The following is a 26,904-nucleotide window of genomic DNA, read 5'->3' as shown; positions in this document are numbered from 1 at the left end:
TTCATTTCCAAACTCTCCAGCTAAACATTCTATCAGCTTGGAAAAAGAAGCCTCTCTTCTTGGATCTTTCCATGCTCTTATCCTCCCAAACAAGGAAGTCCTTGCCCTGGTGGATCACCACTTCAATTCTGTGCCATAGATGGAACAGGCACATTTCGATTCATGTATGGCCATTCCCGCTTAACAGAAGTAATATAACAATCGACTTTTGTCAAACAGGAGCATTGGAAAACTTTTGACAATCACCAGCTACAGCCACGGATTGGTGTATTATAATAGGGGAGGAGTACCACTGTCAGTATATAATGTCATAATGGGGAGAATTTCTCCATCCACCCTGCTTGTATGGATGGGGGAATCCGTTCATTTTTTTTCTGGCCTTAGGTGCTCTAGCTATCACCTGGTCTAATTTTGGGCTAATTTATGCTTTCCCGCCAGTAAGCATGCTACCTTACCTGCTCCACAAAATAAAGAGAGCAAGACAGTGATTCTTTACTGAACTGGCACAGAAGAACCTGGTACAAAGATATACGTAGACCACTAGATCTACACTCTCAAGGCCCTCAATTCCTTCCTGCTTCACATATTCCAGCTTTAATGGCATGGCTGTTGAAATCCAGGTCTTAAAGCGTAAACGGGGTTCTAAATTTGGGATTCCTATCTTACTAAAGGTGAGAAAAGCAACTTCCGGGTACTTGGAAATTTTATTTCATCTGGTGTGCGCGTAGTCAATTCAATACCAGTGATTACTCTGTCCTTCACTTTGTGGCCGTCCTACAAACAGGTCTTGACCAGAATCTTCTTCTCAGCACCCTCAAAGGGCATTTTTCAGCTTTCTCTATATTGATTTCAGTCTTATCAAGCCTTTGGCTTAACATTCTTGTAAAAACATTTATTCAAGATGTATGTTTTGTATCGGGTGCCTTTGCAGCACCCAATGGTTCCCTAGAAACTTAATTTGGTTCTCTCTTCCTTGAAAAAAAACACCCTTTGAACGCATCGAGGATATTCCCTTTGGAGATTCCTGCCAGAAAATTAGCCTTTTTGGTTGCTATAACATCTGTCAGATGTGTTTTGGTGGTCCAAGACCATGACAAGTTTGTATTTCGCCCAAGACCATCTTTTCTTCCTAAGGTGGTTTCAGCATTCGATCTCAATGAGAATATTATTCTGTCATCCTTGTGCCCTTCTCCTAAGCATCCATGGGAAAAAAACGCAGGAAAATAATAGTTGGAGACAGAACGGGAAAAGGAAATTAATGGAGATGATTAGGGTAAACTAAAGGTGAATACAGGGGTTAAATAGACAGAATTTATTTAAATAAATACTTTTTACTTGTCTGGTTGCTTTAACTGACAGCATCTGCAGATCAAAGTTCATTCTTTTTATCTTTTTTTTTAATCTTTTTTCTTTTTTTTTAATCTTTTTATGAATAAAGCCGAGTAGTCAAAATAACTTTGTATCTCTATTTTGTGCCTGGACTCTGTAATTCAGATGTTTTTTTTCGACGACTAGAGCTGCTGTATATACGGGGCAACTCTCTAATTAATTTTCAATGCCAAGAATTGTCAGTAGTTGGAAGAGGGGTACATGGCAGGGGAGCAGAAGGACTTGGCACGCTAGATACGTCCTTTGTACTGTGGTGAGGTTTTTTTCTTTTTTGAGACACGTGTAGTATGTCCTTAGCTGGTTAATATGCCAAACGGGAATACCCTGAGATTCACTCTGGGAGACCTCTTTCCATTTGGGACAAATGCTGTTTCTACTATTATAGGGCAGGGACATGTTGAAGAGCCTCAGAATTTTGACAGGAAAATGCTGATAATATTGAAGACTATCTCTTGGACATTCAGAGCACATGTAATTCCTTTCCAGGAAAATGTTGTATGAAAATTTTGGCCCCTGGCAGGAGTAATGCTGTCTGCATAGAACACTGTCCTAATCACAGATAATGTTTTTTGACATAGTCAAGCATCTATACAATATGACTGGTGATGTCTTCTCTGTTATAACACAGACGTGTACTGATCATACTGTTTACTGACATGTCAACATGCTATGAAGCTGTCATATTTAAACAGATGGAAGCACAGTTTTTTTATTTGCATAATGCATAATACATATATTTTCTATTCACTCGCAGAGGCGGCTCTCTAATAAGGCGGTCGCCTAAGGCCTCGCACTTACAGGGATCTTGCGAACGGCTAATTGAAGAGCCGCCTCTGCTGACAATGCTGCTATGGCGTTAAGCTCTGGCCAGCAGCAGGTTAACATTGCCTGTGAGCTCCACGGGCGCGCATTGGAGAGATTGGACGGAGTGTGGCTCTGTCTTGGGGAGGAGGCGGGGCCAGTGCTGTGTTGTCTGGGGGAGGAGAAGGGGAGGAGATTCCAGCAGCCAGAGAACAATTCCCACTGCCCAGGAGACGCAGACCACGCCCCCCACCACTGGGGTGCTCAGCGGAACGGTCCCCGAACACCCGGAGGAGGCATCTGGCATGCAGTGGCAGGGAGGAGAAGAGGAAGAGCAAGGTATTGTGGAGGAGGCCTCACGAGTGCTGTATGAAGCCACTGTCAATCAGTACAGGGGGGAGATGGCCCCCCCTCCCCCATCAATGTTCCTGCAGCATCCCTCAGCCACAGCCAGAGACTGGTCTTTATATGCACTCCCTGTCCCATCCCCTCAACTCCCTTCCTTCTGATCATGTGTTACTAACAGTAAGGACAGCTCAATCCTGTGCCATTGTGCCCACCTGTGATTGGCAGCCCCTGACCCCTCCCTCCACCCTACCCTTATCCCACCTGAGCTCTATTCCGGGGGGGTGTGGTGGTTGGTAGGTCCAGCCATGGTGGGCCGGGTGCTCCGTATTCTGCACTAGCACTGCCTGCTGGTTGGCTTCTCCGCTGCTATCTCCTTCACTGATGCCAGCACCAAGAGAGAGAGCGCTGACACCAGCAGCGAGATAGAGAACGCTGACACCAGCACCAAGATAGAGAACGCTGACGCCAGCACCAAGATAGAGAACGCTGACGCCAGCACCGAGCTAGAGAGCACTGACACCGGCACCGAGCTAGAGTGCGCTGACACCGGCACCGAGCTAGAGTGCGCTGACACCGGCACCGAGCTAGAGTGCGCTGACACTGGCACCGAGCTAGAGTGAACTGACATCAGCACTGAGAGAGAACGCTGACACCAGCATCGAGATAGAGAGAACTGACACCAGCACTTTAAAGCTCTTAATATATGCAATTTATACAATTAATTTTCTCTTACGTTCACTGACTGACACAGCTTCTTTATTCTTGACCATTGGGTTGTTACGCCACTTTCAGGAGAGGACTAGGCAGAACATGTTAACATGTACAAACAACAGAACTATCTAGTTCTGCCCAAGGGGCTGTCCCTTCAGTAACAACCCCCCAGCCTGCTTCCTGCAGCCTCAGTTTTTTTCTGCCTAGTGAAGGAGAAGGACTTAGGAACCCTGCGGGCCCATTGGTCCCTGGATTTTTTCTGCAGAAGTTTGCCTTTTGCGCAAGATTAAGATCCTGTGATCTGCTATCAACAGCCGGCTGGGTGACAGGCTGGATACCGTTATCCTTGTAGTCTGGCCAGCGAGCGTGTGCAGATGAGAGCTCCTCGCTGGGTCGGCCACGACATGCCCCTCAGGCTCCAGGGGCGGCCGGTGTGAGCAATGCTCCGGGGCACACATATGACCGGGCTACTGATGTCTGTGTCACAGTGTTCCGTGGCCAGCAGCCACCCCGTACTGAGAGTGGGTCTGTGATGGAATGTCCCCAGCTCCTCCGGAATGGTAAGTACAGCTCTCCCTGCCTTGGTGGGGCTGAGCAGCTAGGCATTCCCTGGGAGGTCGATTCGGGGGTCCCTCACCTCCCTCTCCTCTCTCCCTGTCCCTATCTTCCCCCCCCCCCCGTGGGGGACGCTGCATGGGCTGCTGAGCGGTGTATGTGCCACATAGACAGGGGCCCCCTGGGGGGCTCTCACCTTGGGGGACTGCGCCCTGTATGTCTGTTGTCTCTCCCCTGGGTGTCTGGAGGTCTGTGTCTGCTGATCGCTGTAGCGCTGTTTGCCGCCGTTTCACTATCCCTCTCTGCCTACGGTGTTCAGCGGCCATTTTTGGTGTGACCAGGGAGAAGCATGGTCAGTAACCATTTTTCTGTAGTTCTGCAGCCATTTTCCCTGTGATTATGTCCTTTATACTAGCGGCCATTTTGTTGCAGCCAAAAACTTTTTCATGCCTCAGCGCTGTTCCCTGAGGCTCAGCACAGCGTGGTTTTCTCTCACAAGCACCTGGGAGCTGACACAGACACACCTAGCTGGACAGCACAGAACTCGGACAGGGTGGTGAGTCCTGCGGTGGGTGCCCCTCAGCCTGCATCACTGTCCTAAGTCCCCAACAAGTGGCAGACAGGGTAGTGTCAGCATGGCTTCATAAACTGGTGTTTTTTCCCCCGAAATCCAGGCAATTGCAACCGGTTCGCCTGCAGACAGTGCAGTGCCTCTGGATGCTTGTCGGCGGTTCTTAGCGCATTGGTTGCCAAGATGGAGGTGGTTCATGGACGCAAGGGTGGTAAAAAGCAGCTCCTGCCCCCCTGTCCTCCGGAGAGAGCTTTGACGCAGACTAGGGCCCCGCTGAGGCTGGTGACCCCTGCTCTGTTGTTTCAGATGACGCTGACCGATCGGACAGTGAGGCTGGGTCCCCGTCTGGATCCGCGCGCAACAAAAGTGCTTGTTGGAGCTCTTATCACAGCTGTACGTGATACCCTGAAAATTCAGGACACAGCAGATTCCTCTGCTGAGGTAGCGGTCCCTTTTGGGTCCCGTAAGCCAGCCTGTACACCTAAGGTGTTTCCCCTTGAGGAGAGCCTTCCTAAATAATGGTCTTCTCCTCCGGTCGTGGACCCCCCAGTATCCAGGTTAAATAAAAGTAACCACGATCCTGGTAGAAGAGGTTCCTGTGTTTTAGGACCCCACGGGCAGGAGCCAAAGCAGGAGCCAAAGCAGGAACCAAAGCAGTGGCCCGTTCCTTTTTTACGGTTGGGGGTCAGCAATACGACCAGTACTGACCACAGCACTGAATGGGCAAAACTTTGCACCGCAAAATGGAGAAGCAGCAGGCTACTCCCATCTGCGTGGAACTAGCAGACCAGTTAGTGCACGGTCCTAAGTGCATTGGAACGTGCCTCTGGATACGTTTCCTCTGCTATTCAGGGTTTCAGTGTCAGCAGTGGTGCTGAGGCGCCTAATTTGGCTGAAAGGCTGGTCGGTGGACCAGGCATTTAAAAAAAGCTTTGACGGATTTACCCTTCCTTGGTGAGTGGCTCCTTGGAGCCTCGTTGGATGACATTATTAAGAATGTCACAGGTGGGAAGAGTACCTTACTCCCTCAGGCCAGGAAGACTAAGGAGCCACGCTGCAGGCAAAGGCCCTAATTTTCCGCACAAAAGAGGCTTTTCCGTCCGTCTGGGACTTCGGCTAGACGCTCCCAGTCCAACAGGATGACCCTTGGGGACGAAAGCATCCCTGGAACAGCAAGCCTGCGAGAAAAGTGCTACCACACAAAGGTTTGCCCCCGCCCATCATACGGGTGGGGGGGTCACCCTTGAGGAGTTTGCAGCCCGGTGGGCTTCTCAGCTATCTGGCTAATGGGTCTGCAAACTGATTTTCTTGGCTACAAGATAGAGTTCCTCTCTTGGCCAACAAACAGATCTTCCCTTCCAGCATACCCTTAATCCCGGCTCACTGGGAGACCCCATGGGGGCAGTATGAGACCTGCTAAACCTCAGGGTGATAGCGTCTGTTCCGGTGTCGAAAAGTTTCCAGGGGTTCTACTCCAATCTGTTTGTAGTCCCCAAAGAAGGAAGGGGTACGTCCAATCTTGGGCCTAAAAAGCCTCAATTGCTTTGTTTAAGTACAGAGGCTCAGTGTGGAATCAGTTTGCTCAGTTGTTGCTGCACTCCATCAAGGGGACTCCCTGGCGTCTTTGGACATCCAGGATGCGTACCCGCACATACCCATATGCTTCAGGCATCAGAGGGTTCTGCGAAATGCAGTCGGGGAAGCCCACTACCAGTTTGTGGCTCCCCCTTTTTGGCTTGGCTTCAGCACCCCGAGTCCTTACCAAGGTATTGACTTCAATTTTGGCGTTGTTCAGACAACGCAGGATCGCAATCGTAAGTTACCAGGATGACCTCCTTCTGAGAGCAGCTTCTGCCTCAGAATTAAAGGAGCATGTGGCAATCACCATGCAAACCCTGCAGGTATTTGGGTGGCTGTGGAACCTAAAAAGTCGGTGTTCATACCGATTCAGCGCTGGAATGCCTAGGCTTACCGCTGGACTCTATGGAAGCGAGAGTTTTCTCCCTTCAGACAAACTCCCTTCAGACAGACTCTCAGAGCCGCGGTAAAAGTATCGCTGAACTGCAGGTGGTCGTCGCTGCGTTTCTGCATGCGAGTTCTGGCCCTCATGGTAACCTCCTTTGAAGCGGTACCGTACGCCCACTTTCCACCAGAGTCTTGCAGAAGGAGATATTGACACAATGGGACATACCTCCGTTATCCCTGGATCAGCAGATTCAGGGGAGTCAGTCAGTCAGGGACTCCCTGCTCTGGTGGCTGAGGTCCCCGGCACTTCGGTCCGGGAAGTCATTCCTACCTCTGCATTGGGCTGTGATCACAACTGACGCTAGCCTGACCGGCTGGGGTGGCGTGCTGGGAGTACAGTCGACCCAGGGTGTCTGGTCGGATGAGGAGCCCAAGTTGCCAATCAATATGCTCAAACTCTGAGCGATCAGGCTTGCCTCTCCACATAGTCAATGAGACTATGAGGGTGTACGATCAGGATCCAGTCAGACGACGCCACGGAGGTGGCATATGTCAACCATCAAGGAGGAAGAAGTAGCTCGGCTGCAGCACGGGCGGTCGCTCACATCCTTCAGTGGACAGAGCGACAAGTACCTGTCTTGTCCACCCTTACATCCCGGGAGGTAGAAACTGGCAGGCGGACTACCTAAGTCACCAGATGCTGGGCCCAGGAGAATGGGCATTGCATCCAGACATGTTCAGGCTATTGTGCCTGCGGTGGGGCACACCAGACGTGGATCTCTTGGCTCCCGTCTCAATCGGAAGGGGCCGAGATTCGTAACCAGGATAAGATCCTTGGACAGACGCGTCAATCACGCTGGTGGCTCCATGGGATCAGTACCGTCCGATCTACGACTTTCCTCCGCAAAAGCTACTACCATGTCTGCTCCGCAGCGTGGAGGCCGAGGGGGTTCCAGTAATAATAATACCCCGGATTGGCCTTGGCGTCTCTGACGCGCCAACCTAGTACGCCTGGTTGCGAAAGCTCCCTGGCGACTGCCGTTGCGAGAGGACCTTCTGTGTCAAGGTCCGATTCTCCATCTTGTTTTACCATAGCTGGTTTTAACGGCATGGCTGTTGAGCGCCAGATACTAAGGTACCGAGGCCCATCAGACTCTTCTTCTCGGAAGATATACCATCATACCTGGAAGGCATAAATATCTACGTGTGAGGAGAAAGGATGGCATCCATGCACCTATTCAGTTTCCAGGATCCTGCTGTTTCTACAGCAAGGAGTAGACCAGAAGTTGGTTTCAAGCACCATTAGGGGACAAATATCAGCCTTCACTGTCTTTTTTTCAGCAACCCCTGGCGTCTCACTCTCTAGTGAGCACTGTTGTTCAGGGGGTCCGACTTGTAGTTCCTCCGGTGCATCCACCGTTACCCCGTGGGATCTGAACCTGGTGTTATCAGTGCTTCAGAAATCACCGTTTGAGAACATCAGAGGAATTCCCTTGTTGACGCTTTCTCAGAAAAGGGGTCTTTCTAGTGGCCAGGAGGGTTTCGGAACTGGCGGCCTTGTCTTGCAAGTCGCCCTATATGGTTAACCATAAGGATAAGGTGGTGTTGCGCTCGCAACCTTCTTTTCTGCCGAAGGTGGTTTCTGCGTTCCACATTAATGATGATATTGTGTTACCATCTCTGTGTCCTAAACCGACACATCCTAAGAGGTGACCCTTTATTCCCTGGATGTGATCAGGGCTATAAGGATATATTTGTCTGCCACGGCTCCCCTTCGGGAGTTAGATCTCTGTTTGTTGCGGTAGCTGGTCCTAAAAACAGGTATGGCGGTCTGTTCGATCACCATTTCCGGGTGGGTCAGATAGATGTGGTACAGGCCTTTTTCTTGAAGGGGCAGGTGCTCCCCTTTCCTGCCATGGCCCCTTCCACCAGGACAATTGGGGCCTCTCGGGCTCCCGACATCGAGCGTCAGTCGCTCTGGTGTGTAAGGCGGTGTTTTGGTTGTCCATTCACACTTTTACCAAATTCTACTGAGTGGATGTAAGGGCATCGTCTGATGCCTGCTTGGCTGCAAGTTTTTTCTACAGAGTGGATGTAAGCGCATTGTCTGTTGCCTGCTTGGCCGAAAGTTTATGGGCGGCCATGTAATGTTGCAATCCTGCACTACTTTTTCTGTTTTAATGAAAATACAGTTACTTTTGAGTATAATGCACTGTTGCATTGTTACCACAAGTTCTGATGCGGTCAGATAAGGTGGTGACTCCTTTGTTAGGGAGCACTTCTGATTGTGGGGGAAGTTATTTTATGCTGTTTCCCAACCCTCGTTATGATACTGCTGGGGGACGTCCCAATGGTCATGAATAAAGGAGCTGTGTCAGTCAGTGAACGTAAGAGAAAATAGGGTTTTTGTACTCACTGTAAAATCCTTTTCTCTGTAGTTCACTGACTGACACAGCACCCTCCCCTCTTATTGTTTTATGTTATACTGCTTGTTAACGTACTGAGGCTGCAGGAAGCAGGCTGGAGGGTTGTTACTGAAGAGACCACCCCTTGGGCGGAACTAGAAAGTTCTGTTTTTTGTAATGTTAACATGTTCTGCCTAGTCCTCTCCTGAAGGTGTCGTAACAACCCAATGGTCAAGAATAAAGGAGCTGTGTCAGTCAGTGAACTACAGAGAAAAGGATTTTACGGTGAGTACAAAAATCCTATTTGGGCACCCCCTAAGGCAGGGGTGCCCAACCAGTGGCCCGCGGAGCCCTCTAATGTGGCCCTTGACCTCCTGCTTTAAGATGGCAGGTTGGCAAGCCTAGATCATGGGTTTCTGACCCTCCATTCCAGAGCAGCAGTTTTGTGAATGAAGCGGCTGGTAGTGCAAGCAAGTGGCTGCGGAGCAGAGCCACATATGCTTTCAATGCTAACAATGCTTTCTGTATAGTGCCCGCTCCTGTCACAGGTGGAGTGATACCAAATGCACTCCGCCTAGGACAGCAACAGCCAACGATACCAGAATGGAAGACGGTTATTTAAGGTAAGTTTACTACTAAATTCACAGTATATATGGATATATCTGTTTTGCAGTGGTTACTGGGCTGCTTTCAAACTGATCCGCTGGTGCAGTGCAGCTGCGGTTTACCTGCTTTGAACCATAGACTTCTGTTATTCCCTGCGGGTTTGTTGCGCCTTCAGAAAGTGCGCCAAACCTGCAGGATATAATGGAAGTTTATTGCAAAGTGCAGCTAACCTGCAGAAAATCCACTGGTTCACTGCGCTGCACCCGCGGTTTGGGCAAATTGCAGCGCATCAGTGTGAAAGCAGCCTTAGGCCCCTTTCACATGATTGGTCTGACCCAATCGGACTTACTATTCACCTCTATGTAGCAGCAGATGTAAACGGACTTGTGTCTGTTTATACTCGCCTACCTAAAGAAAAAGTGGATCGGCCCCTTCCATCTGGGGGAATCGGATTGGATCAGAGAGCCCATAGAGTAGAGTGGGCTGTGTCAGTGGACACGCACCTCTCATCCTCCCACTCCACTCATTGTGGCCCACGACCAGTTACCAATTCGCTTTAGTTGTCCTCACTCTTCAAAAGGTTGGGCACCCCTGGCCTAAGGCGTCACAAAGCCTAGAGTCTCCTCTGTTCACTCCAAACACATTTTCTATAGTTTTTACATACAGTATACATACAGAAATTCTGAAATACAGCTATAATGCCACACAGGTCATGTTTGCCATTCGCATTTCAGTTTTTTGCTCAAATATTTGATTTTAAACCGAGTTCCAAGCTCACCCCTCGTTTTCGCTTTTTATTTTTATATATTTCTTTTATTTCTCTGCTGTTTTGTCCTTTTTTTTGTTCTCCTGCAGGACTTCCGTCCTACCTTGCTGTGGCAAGGTATATCATCTCCTCATTTGCTTCAGCCCCCCCCCCCCCCCCCCACTGTCTTCTGGGACCTGTGTGTGTCCCAGAAGACAATGGGGCCATTCAGAAAGCACAACGCTACTCGCCGCAGTAGGAAACTGGCAGTAAAGCCTGAAGGCTTCACTGCTGGTTTTCCTTAGTTGCAATGCCAGCACCTGCACCCAAGTCGATGGACAAAATGGCTTTGGAGGCCGACATTGCGGGATCCCTGGACAAATGTCCTTATATTAAAAGTCAGCAGCTACAGTATTTGTAGTTGCTGACTTCACGTTTACTTTTTTTTCAGAGGCTGGAACTCTGCTTTAAATCTGAAGTATACAAAATGAGTTTGAAACAAAACTGTAATACAATGTGCAGACCCCTCTAGTCTTGACATATTTCCCCTTACATCATAGTTAATTGTTTGCCACACATTATTGTACTAAGTATATTCTGGCAGCAAGTTTCTGTTTCCTAACTAGTAATAATCCATATTACATGTAAAGATTTGTCTGCATAACAAATGTGTGCATCACTGAAATTAAAATTGATGTCATGGAAATTGTGATGTGTGTTACCTACAGTTTGTAAAAAACATCTGCCTGTTACATTATGTATGTTAAAGCTTAAAATGGGGATTATTTTGTGACTGTTGTATTAAAGATATACATTAATACCTGAAACACTAAAGAACAGCTGCTGTTGACATAACTAATCGTATTAACAGCATAAACGTCAATGGCCCTTTTATTTCTAAATTAAAAAAAAAAAAACATATATGTACAGTATGTGTGTGGGTTTTATTTTACCCCAGTTACAGAATTAAAACAATCGTTCATTTTATTGTGCTGCCTAGTTTTAATAAAATCTACTAATTAGGAAATTAGTTTTACTAAAACTGCTGTGCAAGCCATTGTGTATTTTAATCTGCAGCCAATTGTGCTTTTCAAAAAAGCCAAATACCTTATACAGCCCACTTCCTGTTTGCTAAAAAGCCTAGGCTTATGATATCATGCACAGCGCTCTCTCTCGCTCTCCTGAGAGTTTGCCAGGAAGGGAGGGGGGGTGAGTCATAAGAGGGCCAATGAGAGCTGCAGAGCTGGTGGTGTGTCTGTGTAATTCTAGGAAGTGAACAGGCAGCAGCTTCAGCTGCCCATAGTTAAAATTGATGCAGCCAGTCTCAGTGGAGGGAGATTTCTGCAGGATATTTGGCAAGTACAGAATCACAATATATAAAAAAAAAATATTATAAAAAACGGTTGAAGGGAAGCTTCAGAATGTCAAAGATTTTTTTTTTTTTACTAATTATGTGAGCAGACTGCAGTTCCTTTTTATAATCAAATTAACCCTTACACTGCCGCTGATGTAGCTTAGGTTGGAGGCAGCGCCGGTATGTAAACAGATTATGTAATATAAACAGAACAAATCTGGCTGTAAATCCACCCAATCACATCTACATGAGAAGGAAGGTGCTGTCCCCTCTGCCGTGTGTCACAGGTTCACCCTGTCCCTCTGGGTACGTGGGACCTCCTTGGTGGGTGTCAGGATGAAAAGTGTTAGAAGAGCAGTGTACATCGATTAGCTGATCTCTCTTGTGAAGAATGAACCCAGATGCATTCAGCTCTCATCACTAAATCTGGATGAACAAATATCTGTGCTAACTCACTAACTAACAAAAAGCAATAACAGCCGTCACAGTTTGCTGATTCATCAAACATAAACAATAGAAGGTCCAAAGTGCAGCACTCTAATAAATCAAATGTTAAAACTAAATGTGATTGTCCATATAAAAATCTAAATAAAGATGACGTAGATCCTCCACCAATTTCAATGTGCATATGAACAGCACACCACAGCCACGTGGTCTCGATCTGCTTACCAGAACAATATGAAAACAAGCATGTAATCATATGATGCAAGAGGTCAATAATGGACTTAAATGGCACACTCCAAACTTGATAGACAGGTCATAAAGTTATCCAGGTTCATCAATATCGGAAAGAACATCAGGACACACACCAGAGGATGCGTGTATTCATCACCAGAATGTAAACCTATTCAAAGATGTCCTCCCTGTCTCCTCATGGCTTCATTTGAAATGTGTGTTGTGCAGGAGCTCAATGTGTGGATGTGTGTGTTCTGAAGCTCTCATCACTTCCTGGTTCATAATAAGTTTCTGGCCAGAGAAGAAGCTGATCAGGCAAGTCAAGCGAAAGCGCAAAGGTGACATTGAGGATCTAATGGGCCCCTGATGTCTCCTTAATTAGAATCTGTCACCTGTACAGTTTTATTACATAGGGGCTTATCAGCCCCTTTGTGATGGCAGTAAAGTTAAGTAAAAACTAGGTGGGCATCACCATAAACTGTGTCTTTATGTGGATGACATACTTATTTATCTATCTCATCCCCACATTTCTGCCCCAATTCTTCTGCGAATATTGGATACATTTTCACATATTTCCGGTCTCTTTGTAAACCCCACCAAATCAAATGCATTGAATATTTCTATAAAACACTCTGACATATTACAGGCTCTATCCTCTCTACCTTTCAATTGGGTTGATCGCCAATTACCATATTTAGGTGTACACCTTACATCCTCACTTTCTAATCTTTTTGCAGCTAATTATTTACCCCTGCTGAAGCAAGTTACAGGCTTATTAAAGCAATGGTCCGCACTACCACTATCATGGATGGGTCGGATTAACGCAATACAAATGTCAATGCTGCCTAAGTTTTTATATTTATATAGGGTACTTCCCATTTCTATATCTTCATATTTTTTACGACTCGCACAGCATAGAATTATGTCTTTTATTTGGAAGAATATTAAACCCCGTATACCTAAATCCACTTTATATCTTAGTAAAACCAGTGGAGGCTTGGGGCTACCTAACTTAGCTTCTTACTACTTTGCAGCTCAACTATCGATACTCCCTAAATATCATTCAACAGAAGACATACCTTTATGGGTATCTATTGAAGCCATTGATTATGACCCCATATCAGTGGCCAATCTACTATGGATTCAGCCAAAGGACAGATCGCATCCGACTAATCCTATCACAAAACATTCATTGGTTATCTGGGATAGATTTGGTAGTTCATGTAAATTACAATCTGTACATAATCCACTTCTTTCCTTTCTAGGGAATCCAGCTTTTTATCCTGCATGGACATTTCCGAAATCTTTTTCAGCATGGTCTTCTACTAATCTGACTCGATTCTATAAGCTATTATCCTCAAATACCTTTCAAACATTCCCTATGCTATGTACGAACTACGGGCTCTCAAACAATGAGATATTTCGATATCTACAAATTAAAAATTTCTATATGCCTCTTTTTGGGTCAGGTTTAGCACTTAGTCAGATGTCTAAATTTGAACATATATGTATAAGTGACCCACATGTTAAAGGTTTAATTTCACATGTGTACCAAACCCTTATTACTACCCCCAATGAGGTACTTCCATCATATTCTGTTAAATGGGCACAGGATTTGGGTTGAATATTTAACAACAATGACTGAGCCAACATTTGGTTAGCTACTAAATCATCATCTCCCAACTGTTATGCTTTGGAAACTAACTTTAAAGTTCTGGCACGATGGTACCTAGTACCAGTAAGGATTGCAAAATTTTCTCCATCTTACCCTAATCATTGTTTTAGAGGTTGCTCCTCTCCTGGTACTCATTTTCATATATGGTGGGATTGTCCGGTGGCGCAAGAATTTTGGAATTACATATTTGCAATGGCCTCTAAAGCTTTAGATATCTATATTGCTCCAGACCCAGCTATTGCACTTTTAAATCTCAAACCAGATTCACTCACACGGACACAATTCAAACTACTTGTTTATATTAATACGGCAGCTAAACAAACCATAGCTAAGGCATGGAAAACCAAAAATTTAATTGTGGCGGAAGCCAAATACAGGCTGAACAAAGCTCTAATTTTTGATAAAATTATAGCTATTGAAAACAATAATATTAGTAAATTTCACATGATTTGGCAACCATGGGTTAAACATTTCTTTCCTTCTGATTTTGACCAGTCATTGCTGTTCCCACAATAAAATCCTTGTGTATCGCTGTTGTGCTATTGATTTATGTCATGTACCAGGTCACTACCTCAAGAGTTTTCATCTCATCCCTTTTCTTCTCTCTTTTCCTCCTTTTCTATCCCTCTTCTTTTTTTCTTTTTTTCTTTTATTAATGTTTTATCTTTCAAAAGTTGGTTTATTTCTCATCAACATAGAGAATCGATCTCTCTTTTAGAAGGTCTATTCTTCAAAACTTTATTTAAATACTGGTTGTGCTGAGCTAAAGTTAACCAGGAAAAGAGTTTTACTTTTTAATTATATCTGCCCCCAACTGTGTTCACAGCTTGAACCCATTTGGGGTGGACAGGTGGTCTGGAGGCATATTTCATTAATTCTCTCATATAGTTCATTCCTAATTTAGTTCAGTACTTATAATATTATAGTATACAATCTCTATGTTACTTATACTTTCACTTATAACATACCTAATCTATGTGATCAGTACATGATTATAACTATATTGTTAATTCACGATACTCGTGATATGATGCTCGTTATGATCTGTAAACTTCCCTTTTTTTTTTCTTGAAATTCAATAAAAAGATTTAACAGGAAAGTTAAGTAAAAAAGTAAAGTTTACTAAAATACATAAAAAAAATACACATGCACATAAGAATGCAAAAGCCTGCATCAGGTGTGTACACATAGGAAATGAAAGTTGTACCACACATAAAAGTTCCTACTGCAGGGTCAGAGCAAAATTTCTAGAGCCATACTTTACTGTTAACTGTTAGGTTTAACCCTTTCGCTGCCAGGCCCTGTGTTCCATTTTGTACACTCAGGTAGCCAGGCCCTTTTTGCAATTTTTCTATTGCTTTTTGATATTTCCCTTACAGCCCCCCCAACCATATCTTTTCTGAAAGCACATGACCAGTAGAATACAAATAAGGTGCTACTGATTTTTAAGGCACAATGATATTTGTGCAAATGTTTATCAAAACAATATTTTCGTTAAAAATACACTAAAATCATTAGCAGATAAAAACACGGTACATTTTACAAAATTCCTACTAAATATAAAAGCTTAACCTGTATTGAGTTAATAAATAACATATATTTGTAATTTTTTAATTACGCCTTTTTTTCAAAATGGTGAAAACGAAACATATACGCAAAAATGTAAATAACACAATTTCTCAAAAAATCGGAAGGTTTTCATTGCTCCCTTACAGCTTTCAAAGTTTAAAGACCCCCCAAACCATATATTGTCTGAAAGCATAGGACCAGTAGAATAAAAAGAAGATGCTATTGATTTTTTTAGGCCCCACTATATTTGCGCAAATGTTTATCAAACAATATATTCGCAAAAAAAAATCTAAAATCATTTTTAGCAGCTATAAACACAGCACAATTTACAAAATTCCTACTAAATATAAAAGCTTAACCTGTATTGAGTTAATAAATAACAAATATTTGTAATTTTTAAATTGTGCCTTTTTGCAAAATGGTGAAAACTGAACGTACGCAAAAATGTAAATAACCACATTTCTCCAAAAATCTGAAGGTTTTCATTGTTCCCCCACAGGTTTCAGAATTTGTAAAAGACCCCCCAAACCCTACATTTTCTGAAAGCACATGGTCAGTAGAATAATAAGAAAGTGCTACTGATTTTTAAGGCACCGCAATATTTGCGCAAAACAATATTTTCGCAAAAAATATACTAAAATCATTAATAATGGATTCATACATGGCAAAATGTACAAAATTCCTAGTGTATCAAAATTGATAAATTCCTAGTAAATATAAAAATTAAAACTGTACTGAGTTAATAAATAGCAAATATTTGTAAATTTTAAATAGCACCTTTTTGTGAAATGGTGAAAACTGAAGAAACGCAAAACTGTAAATAAAAAAAAATTACTCTAAAAATCCATTACCATTTTTCACTTACAGCTTTCAGAATTTGAAAAAAGACCCCTCAAATTTGAAATTTTCTCAAAGCACATGACCTGTAGAATAAAAAAAAGTGCTACTGATTTTTACGGCCCCGCAATAATTACACAAATGTCATATAGCTTCACTAAAAATACACTAAAATCATTAATAGTGCACATAAACACAAAGTAACTTACAAAATTCCTGCTGAATTACTACTAAAGCATTGTTCACATGTGGCACAGTAAAGTATACGTCTCGTGGAGGGCCATGTTTACCCGCACAGGGATGCACAGGTGTTCCATGCATACCCGTACGGGCAGTCCCATTTATGTAAATTGGGATACAATGGCTGCACAGGCATAGCTGCTGTTCCCAATCTGACATCCGTGTGGGTGTGGGTACAAGACTCTGAACGCAGAAAGTGTGAGCTCAGGGACATGCATGCGGACCTACTTGGAAGTAAAATGGATGTAAAATTGGAAGCAATGGCGATGTTTGTGCAGTGACTATATCAATAGCACTGCCTGCAAAGAGATGCACTGAACACCTGTGCATCCCTTTAAAGATACGCTGTGTATGCCCTGTGTGAACACGGCCTTAGGCCTCTTTCATACAAGTACACCGATTGGGTCTGTCTGTCTGTTTTTCAGGCGGGCCCAATCGGACCACCTATTGTTCTCTATGGAGAGGCTGTTGTAAATGTATCCACATTACACCCGCCTGCACCCGATCCAGTCTAGTCCACTAAAAACAGGCGGATGGGGATTCCATTCCCCATCCATCTAGCAGATCGGATTGGATATTATCCCATGGAAATGAACAGGTGGTCGGTTGCAATCCTACCGTCCCATAGAGAACAGCGGGTTATTTCTGTGTGCGCTCTGCATCAGCGGATAGGACGTGGACCTGTCATCCGCCTGCTCAGTGGGGATCAGCAGACAGATCCCCCACTGAGCAGGCAAATCTGCTTGACAGAGTCCACTCCATGTGACAGGGGTCTTACCAGGAGCGGCCGGTCCATTAGGGGCACAGGGAAGCCGCTCCCCTGCAGGGCGCCGGACTTGTACATTTGTATGAGTTTTTTTTTATTAGAGCCTGAGGCTCTAATTGGCTTGAAAAAGGTTGGGCTTGGAGTGCTGAGCATTGCACCTCGAACCCACACACTTGTGACAATAGCAAATTAATATTCGCTGTTGTCCTCCAGCTTCTTCCAAGGAAGCCGATAAGGGATGAGTGTGGGGGGAGACTGTCGCCGTAGAGGGGAGAGTGCAGAAGGGGGGTGTCACCATGTGGGCACACCCTTGTGGGGTTGCCGTCCCCCAAAAAAGTCACTGGGTCTTACTATGTTATTTTCCTTTTTAAATATTTTTACAGCTATGTTTTTTTATAATTTTTATTTTTTTGGGAGGTCTTTGGTGAGATATCAGAGGTTTAAACAGACCCCCATATCTCTTTTTTGAGAGAGCACTCTACTTGAATGAATAAGGAATTTGTATAGAAATTCCTAATTCATTCATAAAATGACAGTCTGATACATAGTAACACTCGCGGTTTACTATGATTAGCTGTCAGTGGGACATCTAGGAGTGATCTGTAGTGATTGCTGCCTATGCCCACTCTACTACGGTGGGGGGGCTTGGTAAACATGTGTTAACCAAGCTCCCCCCCCCAAGTCTCAACTTTACCCCAACCCGCACCGCTCCCCCTGCCGTGCTCCCTCAGCCTCACAGCTCGTCGGAGTTCAGTGCAGGGAGAAGCTGCGGGAGGGAAGGAGGGATGCTGCTTGGAGCAGGCATGGATCGAGGGCATTAGGGGGGTGATCTGAGTGATGAGGGGGACACATCTGGATCCCCCCAAGCCCCATGCAGCACCTGAAGCCGATGGGAGTGGAAGAGGAGGAATGCCAGCTAATGATGGTAGCTGCTGGGGGTGGGGTAATCGGTGCTAGGGGTGTGAAGGTGATAGTAAAGCAGAGTGGGGGGAGCTGTTTTAGGTGGAAGTTAGTGGCAGGAGGTGGAGAAGCTAGGGACAGGGAAGCGCGGCATGGGTGAGGGGTCACATTTGGGGTTACTAACTCTGATCAGCGGGTTGTAAACATCTGCTGAACAATTCTGCTATAAGTTTGAAGTGACCATGAGCTTATAGCAGAAGAAGAAATGCTTACGGACTTGGCCACCTGCGGGGACTTTTGTAGGTCCATACTGCGTTTTTTATTTTACAAAAAAATGTGGTATTACATTGTGTCTGTGTTTACAGAAATTCATTGGAGTGTATATTTACTGAAAATAAAGATTTCATAATCAACAGGGAAATTATTGTATAACAAGAAAAAAAAATAGTGCCAACATTTTAGCCTGCAGTCTCTGCTTTTAGAAGATATATACCCTGGAATTCATAAAGGCTGGCACAGACAGATTTTTCAAAAGAATCTCTCATGTGTGCTAAAAGTGGTACAGCATGTGCCAAAGTCATGCACCTTTCTAGAATTTGTACTTGAATTTGACTCATGCTGTGCCATTTTTAGAACACACACAAGACACTTTGGCAAAATCTGTCTGCATCAGTTTAACTCTGTACGCCAAAAGAGTGTTGGTCTTAATTAGCTCCACTATCAGTATTTTCTTTTTGATATTGTCACAGTGAATGCATTCAATGCGACACAATGTAAAAGTGGCGTATTTAAGAATTTGGTACATAAGTCGCTGTCTGAGACAAAAGTGCTGCATAAGCTTCATGAATTTTGGTGCAATACCTTAACAAGAGGGATTGATGCCAGAAAAAGTGTCCCACAGCAGCTTTATTGAATTCCCCCAACAATGTTTAAGGAATTTAAAATACTGCATTTAATCGACATATAACATGCACCTTTTTTCCCCTGAATATAGGGGGCAAATCATGGGTGCGTGTTATACGCTGATAGTGTACCAAGGAGGGGGATGAGCGCCACAGGAATGCACAGAGCCATCTCTCACTTGGCTCTCACATCACACACACAGTCTGTCTCCGCCACCTGCATTGGACCAGTGTTTTGTTTATCACAGGAACTGGTCCAATGCCGATGGCAGAGGCAGGACTGTGTGTGTGAGAGCCGAGTAAACAGGAGATGACAACTCTGTGATTTCCTGCGTGGTTAAGGCTGCTTTGATGAGAGATGGTGAGGCTGCAGATGGGCATTGAAGCTGAAATACGGCATTATTCAGGCTGCATTAATGGGAGATGGGCTGCAGATGGACATTGATCAGACTGCATTGAGGCAGCAGATGGACATTGATCGGGCTGCAGATGGACATTGATCAGGCTGCATTGATGGGAGATGTGGAGGCTGCAGTTGGGCACTAATCAGGCTGCATTCATGGGCACTGACCCTTAATTTGCTTCAAAATTGTTTATTTAAAAAATACGTTTATTTCCTGAAACTTCCCTCTTAACATGTGGGTGTGTGTTAAATGCCGACAAATACAATATTCCTTATGTCTAAAATCGCATTTTCAATTTTAAAAAGCCTCTGGGAAAGCGTAAGGCCGCGTACACACGGGCGGACTGTATGGCCTACTTAGTCCGTCGAAACACATTTCAGCGGACAGTCCGCTCGTGTGTGGGCTTCAGCGGACTTTTTCACCGTGCAGTCTGGCGTACTAAGTATTTCGGATTTTTCGAAATTCTGTCCGTCATACTTTGGTTTCAGCGGAACAATCCGCTCGTCAGTAGGCTAGTTCGACGGACTAAGAATGGCACATGCTCAGAAAGGATTTACACGGCGAAAGGTTGCATTGCTGTGTATTGGACTTCCTATTTCTAGTCCCGTCGTACGTGCTGTACACGTCATCGCGCAAGCTTTCGACGGACTGTTTGTGCATCCGTGTGTGGTCAAGTCCGTTCATTCGAAAGTAGGACGGACTGTCCGTCGGATTGCATGACGGACTAAGTAGGCCATACAGTCCGCCCGTGTGTACGCTGCTTTAGTTATCTCTTGCCATAGATGTTCCATCTTTGATGTCTAACCATAGGCTGAAAGATGTATCCTCAAGAGCAATGGGCAAGGAAACATCTGCAATTTTATTGTAGTACTAGGACCACTTCGTGTGACTTGTCCAATGGACAGAGGAACACTAGTGGTTAAAATGGAAGTAAAGTTGTTTTTTAATCAAATGGCTGACATGCAGGGTATTTATGACAGAAGTGACCCTATTGGTCTCTTCTGCCATAAATGCATCCTTCTGTCTGTCAGCTGTCATGTTCACTGAGCCGCACAGCTCAGAGAACATTTATGGACCCGAACAGCTCCGATCCATGTTGCGGCAATGTGATTCCCGTGGGCATGCGCTGGAGTGATGTCATCGCGGCCTGGCCTATCAATCGGCCAAAGGCACGAGACCCAGAAGGAAGAGCAGGCAAAGATAGAAGCGCCTGGCCCGCCAGTTCGGTCCCACAGCTGTGCTGGAGGACAACATATGACAGATAAGTCTGCCATAATATACTAATATGCTGTGCATACTAGTATATTATGGCATAACCCACCCTTAAAAAAAAAAAAATTATAGCGGACTTTACTTCCACTTTGACATAGTTTTGGTCTATAATCGGGATAAGCAGACCTCCAGCTGTTGCAAAACTACAAGTCCCATCATGCCTCCACCTCTGGGTGTCATGCTATCAGAGTCGTCCTATGCCTCATGGGACTTGTAGTTCTGCAACAGCTGGAGGTTCACTAATTGCATATCCCTGGTCTAGAAGGTGCATAGGCAGCCCTAGATGAGATTTGGGCTGTTTATAGCTTTCCCAAACAGCCCAATCCTCACCTGAGCCCCACAACAGGGATGCTTATGCACCCCAGGGTTGATCCTGTGATTATAGTGAAGAAAGACTCCCAATTAGCAGTCACAATCAGAAAGTGCTAGTGAGACCCACAATATCTACAGAATAGAAACAGATAGTTTACTAACAGGTAAAACTATGATTTTGTAATACCTTATGATTATACTGACAACTCTTACAGACGAATGTAGTTTATATTCCCATTGTTACTGTGTACATTGATGAATGAATATACATCTGTTCTCTTTCATTCCAGGTAGTGCCGAGAATATTATTGAAAATGAAAGTAATTTACTTGAGTTGCCACAAGGATTGCCAACTTTTGAGTTGATTGAAAAAGCCAGAAAAGCACAAAGAAAATTCTTTGTAGATAAGTAAGAGGACATAAATCCTTCCAAGAAAACTCAAAGCTTCTTCCTGCCAACTGTTTACACAGTGTTTGGTAATAATGTATATTATTCTGTAATGCTGTGGATGACAGGCATACTGAAATACAATACAAGCAAATTACTACAACTACAACTTGAATTTTGACAATAAATATCAGGGGGTATTTTTTATTGCAACAAAATTAAAGCTGTTTGTACTGATAATATTCTGAATTATTATTTAATATAAAATGCTTTCTTTAGTAACTTGCCCTTTGTTGTGTCTTTTGTTTTCATGAATTGGCATATTTGGTGCTCACCTAAAAATAAATAGCTTTGCCTGGTGCTAATCTGACAAATACTTTTAAACCGTGTTACATGGTTTGCACTCTACAAATCTCTGTACAAAATTGCTAATTGCTGTGCACAAGGAGGGAGAAAAGTCAGGTTAGCGGTCTCAAGCTTGAACGAAATAATAAAGAGTTTGAGATTGGTTACACAATCTGTATTGCTGCCATTTGGTACAGAAATCTGTGGTATTGCTGGTAATTTTTGCACTCTAAAAAAAGAGATTTCAAATCTCATGTAAATTATAGCGAATATTTTTCACCAAATGCAGCTGTGAGAATAGGTATTGGGTTCTTAATAATTGCAAAAAATCAGGGACCATACCAGGCTCATCTCATTACTGATGTCTATAGATTCTTACATAACGCTACCCCTCTTACCGACACATCCCATTCTTATATGCGGAAATAGTCTCAGGTGATAAACCGCTCTATCTCACTTCCTCATTGGCAGAAGATTTGGGAAGCTATTTCCAGGTCATCACCGTGTGTAGAACAAAGAGAGACGGCTTATAAGGTATTACTCTTCTGGTATAAAACCCCTGAAATTATACACCAATATGATCCTAAGACTCATAGGGTGTGTTGGAGATGCCAGGGAGACATAGGCTCCCATTTTCACATCTTTTGGGAATGCCCCTTGATACGCCCATTCTGGTTGACTATTCAGACCTTTATACAAGATCTGTTCAGTATCTCCCTTCCTTTAGACCCTATGCACTTTCTATTAGGTCTGCTGATCCCTGGACTCTCCAAACACACCCAAAAATTGGCTACCTTTATTCTACTTGCTGCAAAAAGGGCTGTACCCTTACGGTGGCTCTCTCCTTCCCAACCTTCTCTTTCTCAAGTCCTACAAACGCTGGAACAGATATGTCAAATGGAGCGTCTTACCGCAATAATACATGATGCCCTCGCACAATTTTCTAAAATCTGGGACCTATGGGATCACTCAGACCTTAATCCTAGTATCCGTTCCATTCCATCCACTGAAATATCACATACCTGAAGCTATTTATTTATCTGCCTGATGGCCCTTTACTTGTTGTTATTGCTTTGATTCCTTGACCTTTTTTTTTAAACGCTCCCCTATTTTTGCCTGTTTTTGTCGTAAAATATAGCTAATAGTTCAGATTTCTGCTGTTTTGGTAGCGCTGTGACTGTTTTGAGCAATTTTTCATTTCTCTTATACACTTTCCCTAAATACATTATATATTGTATACAAAACCTAAAGGTTTATATGCATATTTCTGTTTGTGACAATGTTTTCTTTTCAATAAAAATTACAATTTAAAAAATAAATAAATAAATAATTGCAAAAATATTTACTGCATATGAGCACCTTTACAACAAATTTAAACCTACTTGTACATGAATGTTTTAGAGTGGTAGTTAACAGTAATAACTGGGTTGTATAGCACTAATACAGTTGGGACCCATAAAGCATACACAGTTTTGTACTGTTTTGAGTTTTAGTTATGGGATCTGTTGATGATTTATGATAAAAGGAAATTAGACTATAAATACCGTACTGTGTTATGATTTAAAGTGGGGTGCCCCCTAAAAAAAAAATAATAATTTAAAAGCAGCTACAAATACTGCAGCTGCTGACACTTACCTGTCCCAGGGTCCAGCGATGAGGGGGAACGAAGCCCCCCCCTTGTTCCCTGCTCCGCTCACGGCGCCGTCATTCTTACTGTGCGCCCAAGGCTGTGGCTTCACAGCCGGGCACCCACTGCGCATGCACGAGCGGCGCAGGGGGCCGTGATACGCCGCACAGTCATCTGGGACATGTGACAGGTCCCAGGTGACTGTGTGGCACGAGGGGAAGGGATGTCACCAGCCCGGGCAAGGAAGAAGGCAGACTACGAGGGACCCCCTAGCAACAGGTATTTAGAGGTGAGTAAAAAATATTTTTTTCCAATTATTTTTTTATTTTTATTTTTTGAATTTTAAACAATTTTTTATTATTTGGTGGCAACACCACTTTAATTGCTTTTTTTAAGCAGCATTTGATAACGGTAGTACAGAAATTCAGTTTTGTTCATGGAATTGTATGCTCAATAAACATGTTCGTATTTTCTTGTAAACATTCAAATAAATTATTTAACCAGTTAACGAATGACGGCTACAGCACAGCTCTAACTCTGGGAGGGCGTTCATTGACGTCCTCCCAGAATCGCGCTCCCCCGGCAATATCCGTGACCGCTGGACCCAGCGGATCACGGTAAATGGCCGCTGATAGTGGCCGTTTAGCACGTGATCGCTCCATCAACACCAGCCCGAAAATATAAGATACAAACCCATATCTGACTTAGTATAAAGTAATAGAAGTTCCATTATCAGTTGTAACCAGGGCCAGGACAAGGGGTGGTTGCCCTGGGCACTGTGGTATCATGTGAGGTTGGGGGGGAGCACCGAGCAGGGGTTTTGGTGGGAGAATTTGTGTTGAGAGGGGGGATTTGGAGGGTGACAGAGGATAAGAATTATTCTAGGAGCGGAGGTTTGGGGGGGGGGGGTGTTAGGAATGGTGATTTGTGTTGGAGAGAGAAGGGAGGAAGAAGATATGGCATAGGGGGAAGAGAATTTATGCTAGATGGGGAAATTTCAGGAGGAAGGGCAATTCGTGCTAGTAGGGATGAATGGGGGGTATTTGTACTAGGAGGGGAAAGTTGAGTGGGGGGATTTGTGATATAACAGAGGATTGGGTGAAGAATTTGCGCTGGGAGGGGTTATTTGAAGTGGGGGAGAGGATTTGTGCTCCAGAGGAAGCTTGAGGGGTAGAGGATTTGTGCTAGGAGGGGTGTTTTCTTTTGCTGGTGGGGGGATTTGGAGAGAGAGAGGATTTGAGCTTGAAGGGGAGATAGGGGCAAGATTTGTGCTGGGAGGGGGGACTTTAGCAAGGGGGCATCTTGGGGGGGATTTTGGTTGAAATGTAGGGGGGTGGTGTAGTTTAGTATGTTTGCCCTGGGTTCTAGATCAGTGGCCCCCAACCTTTTTGACATCAGGGACCGGCTGCATGGAAGAAAATTGTGCCAAGGCCCGGTTGGGGGGGGGGGGGGGCACGGGGGGCTGGCCTGTGGGGGGTAAGCGATTTTTCGTGGGCAGTTTTTCAGTGCATTATTTCTATTATTACATTGTAGTGATAGCTAAAATAGTACAACTTACCATAATGCAGAATTAGTGGGAGCCCTGAATGTGTCACTTGGCACATCAACTGCCACCAGATGCAGAATGTCACTTGCCATGTTACCTCCCACATTGCCTGTCACTAGATGCGGAATGTCACTTGCCATGTTCCCTGCCACGTTGCCGCTCACCAGATGCGGAATGTCACTTGCCACATCACCTGCCACCAGATGCAGAATGTTACTTGCCACATCACCTGCCATGTTGCCTGTCACCAGATGCAGACTGTCACTTGCCACACTGCCTGCCACTGCATTGGTGCCAGCACTGGTCCATCTAGCACAGAATGGTGCCGAGTGAAGGCAGGAACACAGTGAGAGATTATGTCATCTGCTCCCTGCCGCACTTCCGACATTGAGGCTGACAGGGCGGAAGAGCAGCAATGCGGGGGGTCTGAGAGAGATGATGTCATCTCTCTTCTCCCTGCCACACTTCCGACATTGAGGCTGACAGGGCGGAAGAGCAGTGATGCAGGGGTCGGAGAGAGATGATGTCACCTGCCATGTTGCCTGCCCACTCGCTATCTCTTCCACCCGGCACTTATATGCCGGCCGCCCGGCTGTCTCATGCCGCCCGCGGCCCGGGCCAAAGAAAGGCCACGGCCCGGGGGTTGACGGCCCCTGCTCTAAATGACTTTGTCCTGGCATTGGTTGTAACTAAAAAGTTCAAAAGTAATCTCCTGCTGCATAAATAGGTTCTCTGGAACTTTTGTTTTCAAGGAGGATGAACAAGTGGCTGCCTTATCTAGCAATGTAACTCACTTTCCCGAGTTTGGAAAACAAATGAGTTCTACACTAGTAGGATTTGATGAAAGGCTGGGTAATTCATTGCAGCCGGTCAGTGACCTGCTGCCAGAGTCTGTGATAGAAGAAGCCCTGCCTCTACAGTTAAACACTTTCATCAAAAAGCTTAGGGGTGTTTCATTATAGCATAGAAGGATCACAATTCCATGTATTCGAGAGTTTATTGTCTGACAGATCTTTCATAGAAACACTGCCATCAGTGAACTTAGCAACACAGGAAAAACAGCTTCCAAAATTTGTCACAGACTCAGAAGTCTTAATACAAGAACCTAGCACACTATGTGACAGACAGAGCTCTAGACCTCCTTAAGGCACTAGTAACTCCATATGAGTTTCATTAAGTATCTGGTGGGTTTCCCTGGACCTACATTCTTGAATTGCCTTGAAAAACCCTGTATTTATTTGTACAGATCAGGACACAGGACTGGATTTAAGGCTGATACACATGGGTCAAATATTGACCGGTTCCACAAACGGTTGATATTTGGCCTGCGTGTACAGCAGCCAGTCTGACAGAGGCTGGTCTAACAACCAGCTTTTATCAAACAGGCATGCTGGAAAACTTTTTGGAGCCACCCCTACAGAGAGCACCATATAACTTCACCCACTCTTTGAGGCTCCCGTTTATTGCCAACTCTGTAGATCATAGATAACTACCTTCCCTATGTATACTATAGAGTCTTTAACCAGAACCCATTGTGTAGCACCAGTCCGTGATGTTTGCTTCAGGCACTGGATCCTGTATTAGGCACACACTTTGGCATGTAGTCCAATATGTGTAGTTAGCCATAAGGTGCTATACTGGTCCAGGGTTGTGTCCATTTCTATGGTACCAAGACCCTGAAAACTCATTGGGGACATGCTCATTTTAATGGGAAAAACCTGGGCCTCTAAGGTAAGACAGGATTTCCCTGTATATTTATACCGATCCTGGCTTTTACTAACTTAAAGTACTGTTTACACGGCGGCCCCTGGCTGCTGATCTATACTGCTTTTGGCATCGCAAACTGGATACAGGCTGCCTACATGTGAGTGATACTATTTGTCAATGAATTATTTATATTTAATACTGATAATCTTGCTGTTTTCTGTCTTATTCCATGGTATACAGGATCTGTAAACAGCTAAAGCAGTGGTCATCAACCCTGTCCTCAGGGCTCA

At 44.6% G+C, this 26,904-nt stretch overlaps 1 protein-coding gene across 1 annotated transcript in view; it reads left to right on the top strand.

The window, feature by feature from the left end:
• The window catches only part of PLGRKT (plasminogen receptor with a C-terminal lysine), a 124,991-nt gene extending 103,320 nt beyond the window's left edge, over nucleotides 1–21,671 (top strand). The window contains exon 5 of the mRNA XM_077475039.1: nucleotides 21,293–21,671. Coding sequence (XP_077331165.1) covers nucleotides 21,293–21,414 — 122 coding nt within the window. The 3' untranslated portion in view covers nucleotides 21,415–21,671. The remainder of the gene's footprint in view (nucleotides 1–21,292) is intronic.
• The last annotated feature ends 5,233 nt before the right edge of the window (nucleotides 21,672–26,904 follow it).

Source organism: Lithobates pipiens, unplaced genomic scaffold (assembly GCF_037356315.1).
Source record: "Lithobates pipiens isolate NorthernLeopardFrog02 unplaced genomic scaffold, aLitPip1_a1.2 Scaffold_13, whole genome shotgun sequence".
NCBI classification, from domain to species: domain Eukaryota; kingdom Metazoa; phylum Chordata; class Amphibia; order Anura; family Ranidae; genus Lithobates; species Lithobates pipiens.
The sequence above is the reverse complement of the archived record's forward strand: the minus strand, read 5'-3'. Positions and strand labels throughout refer to the sequence as shown.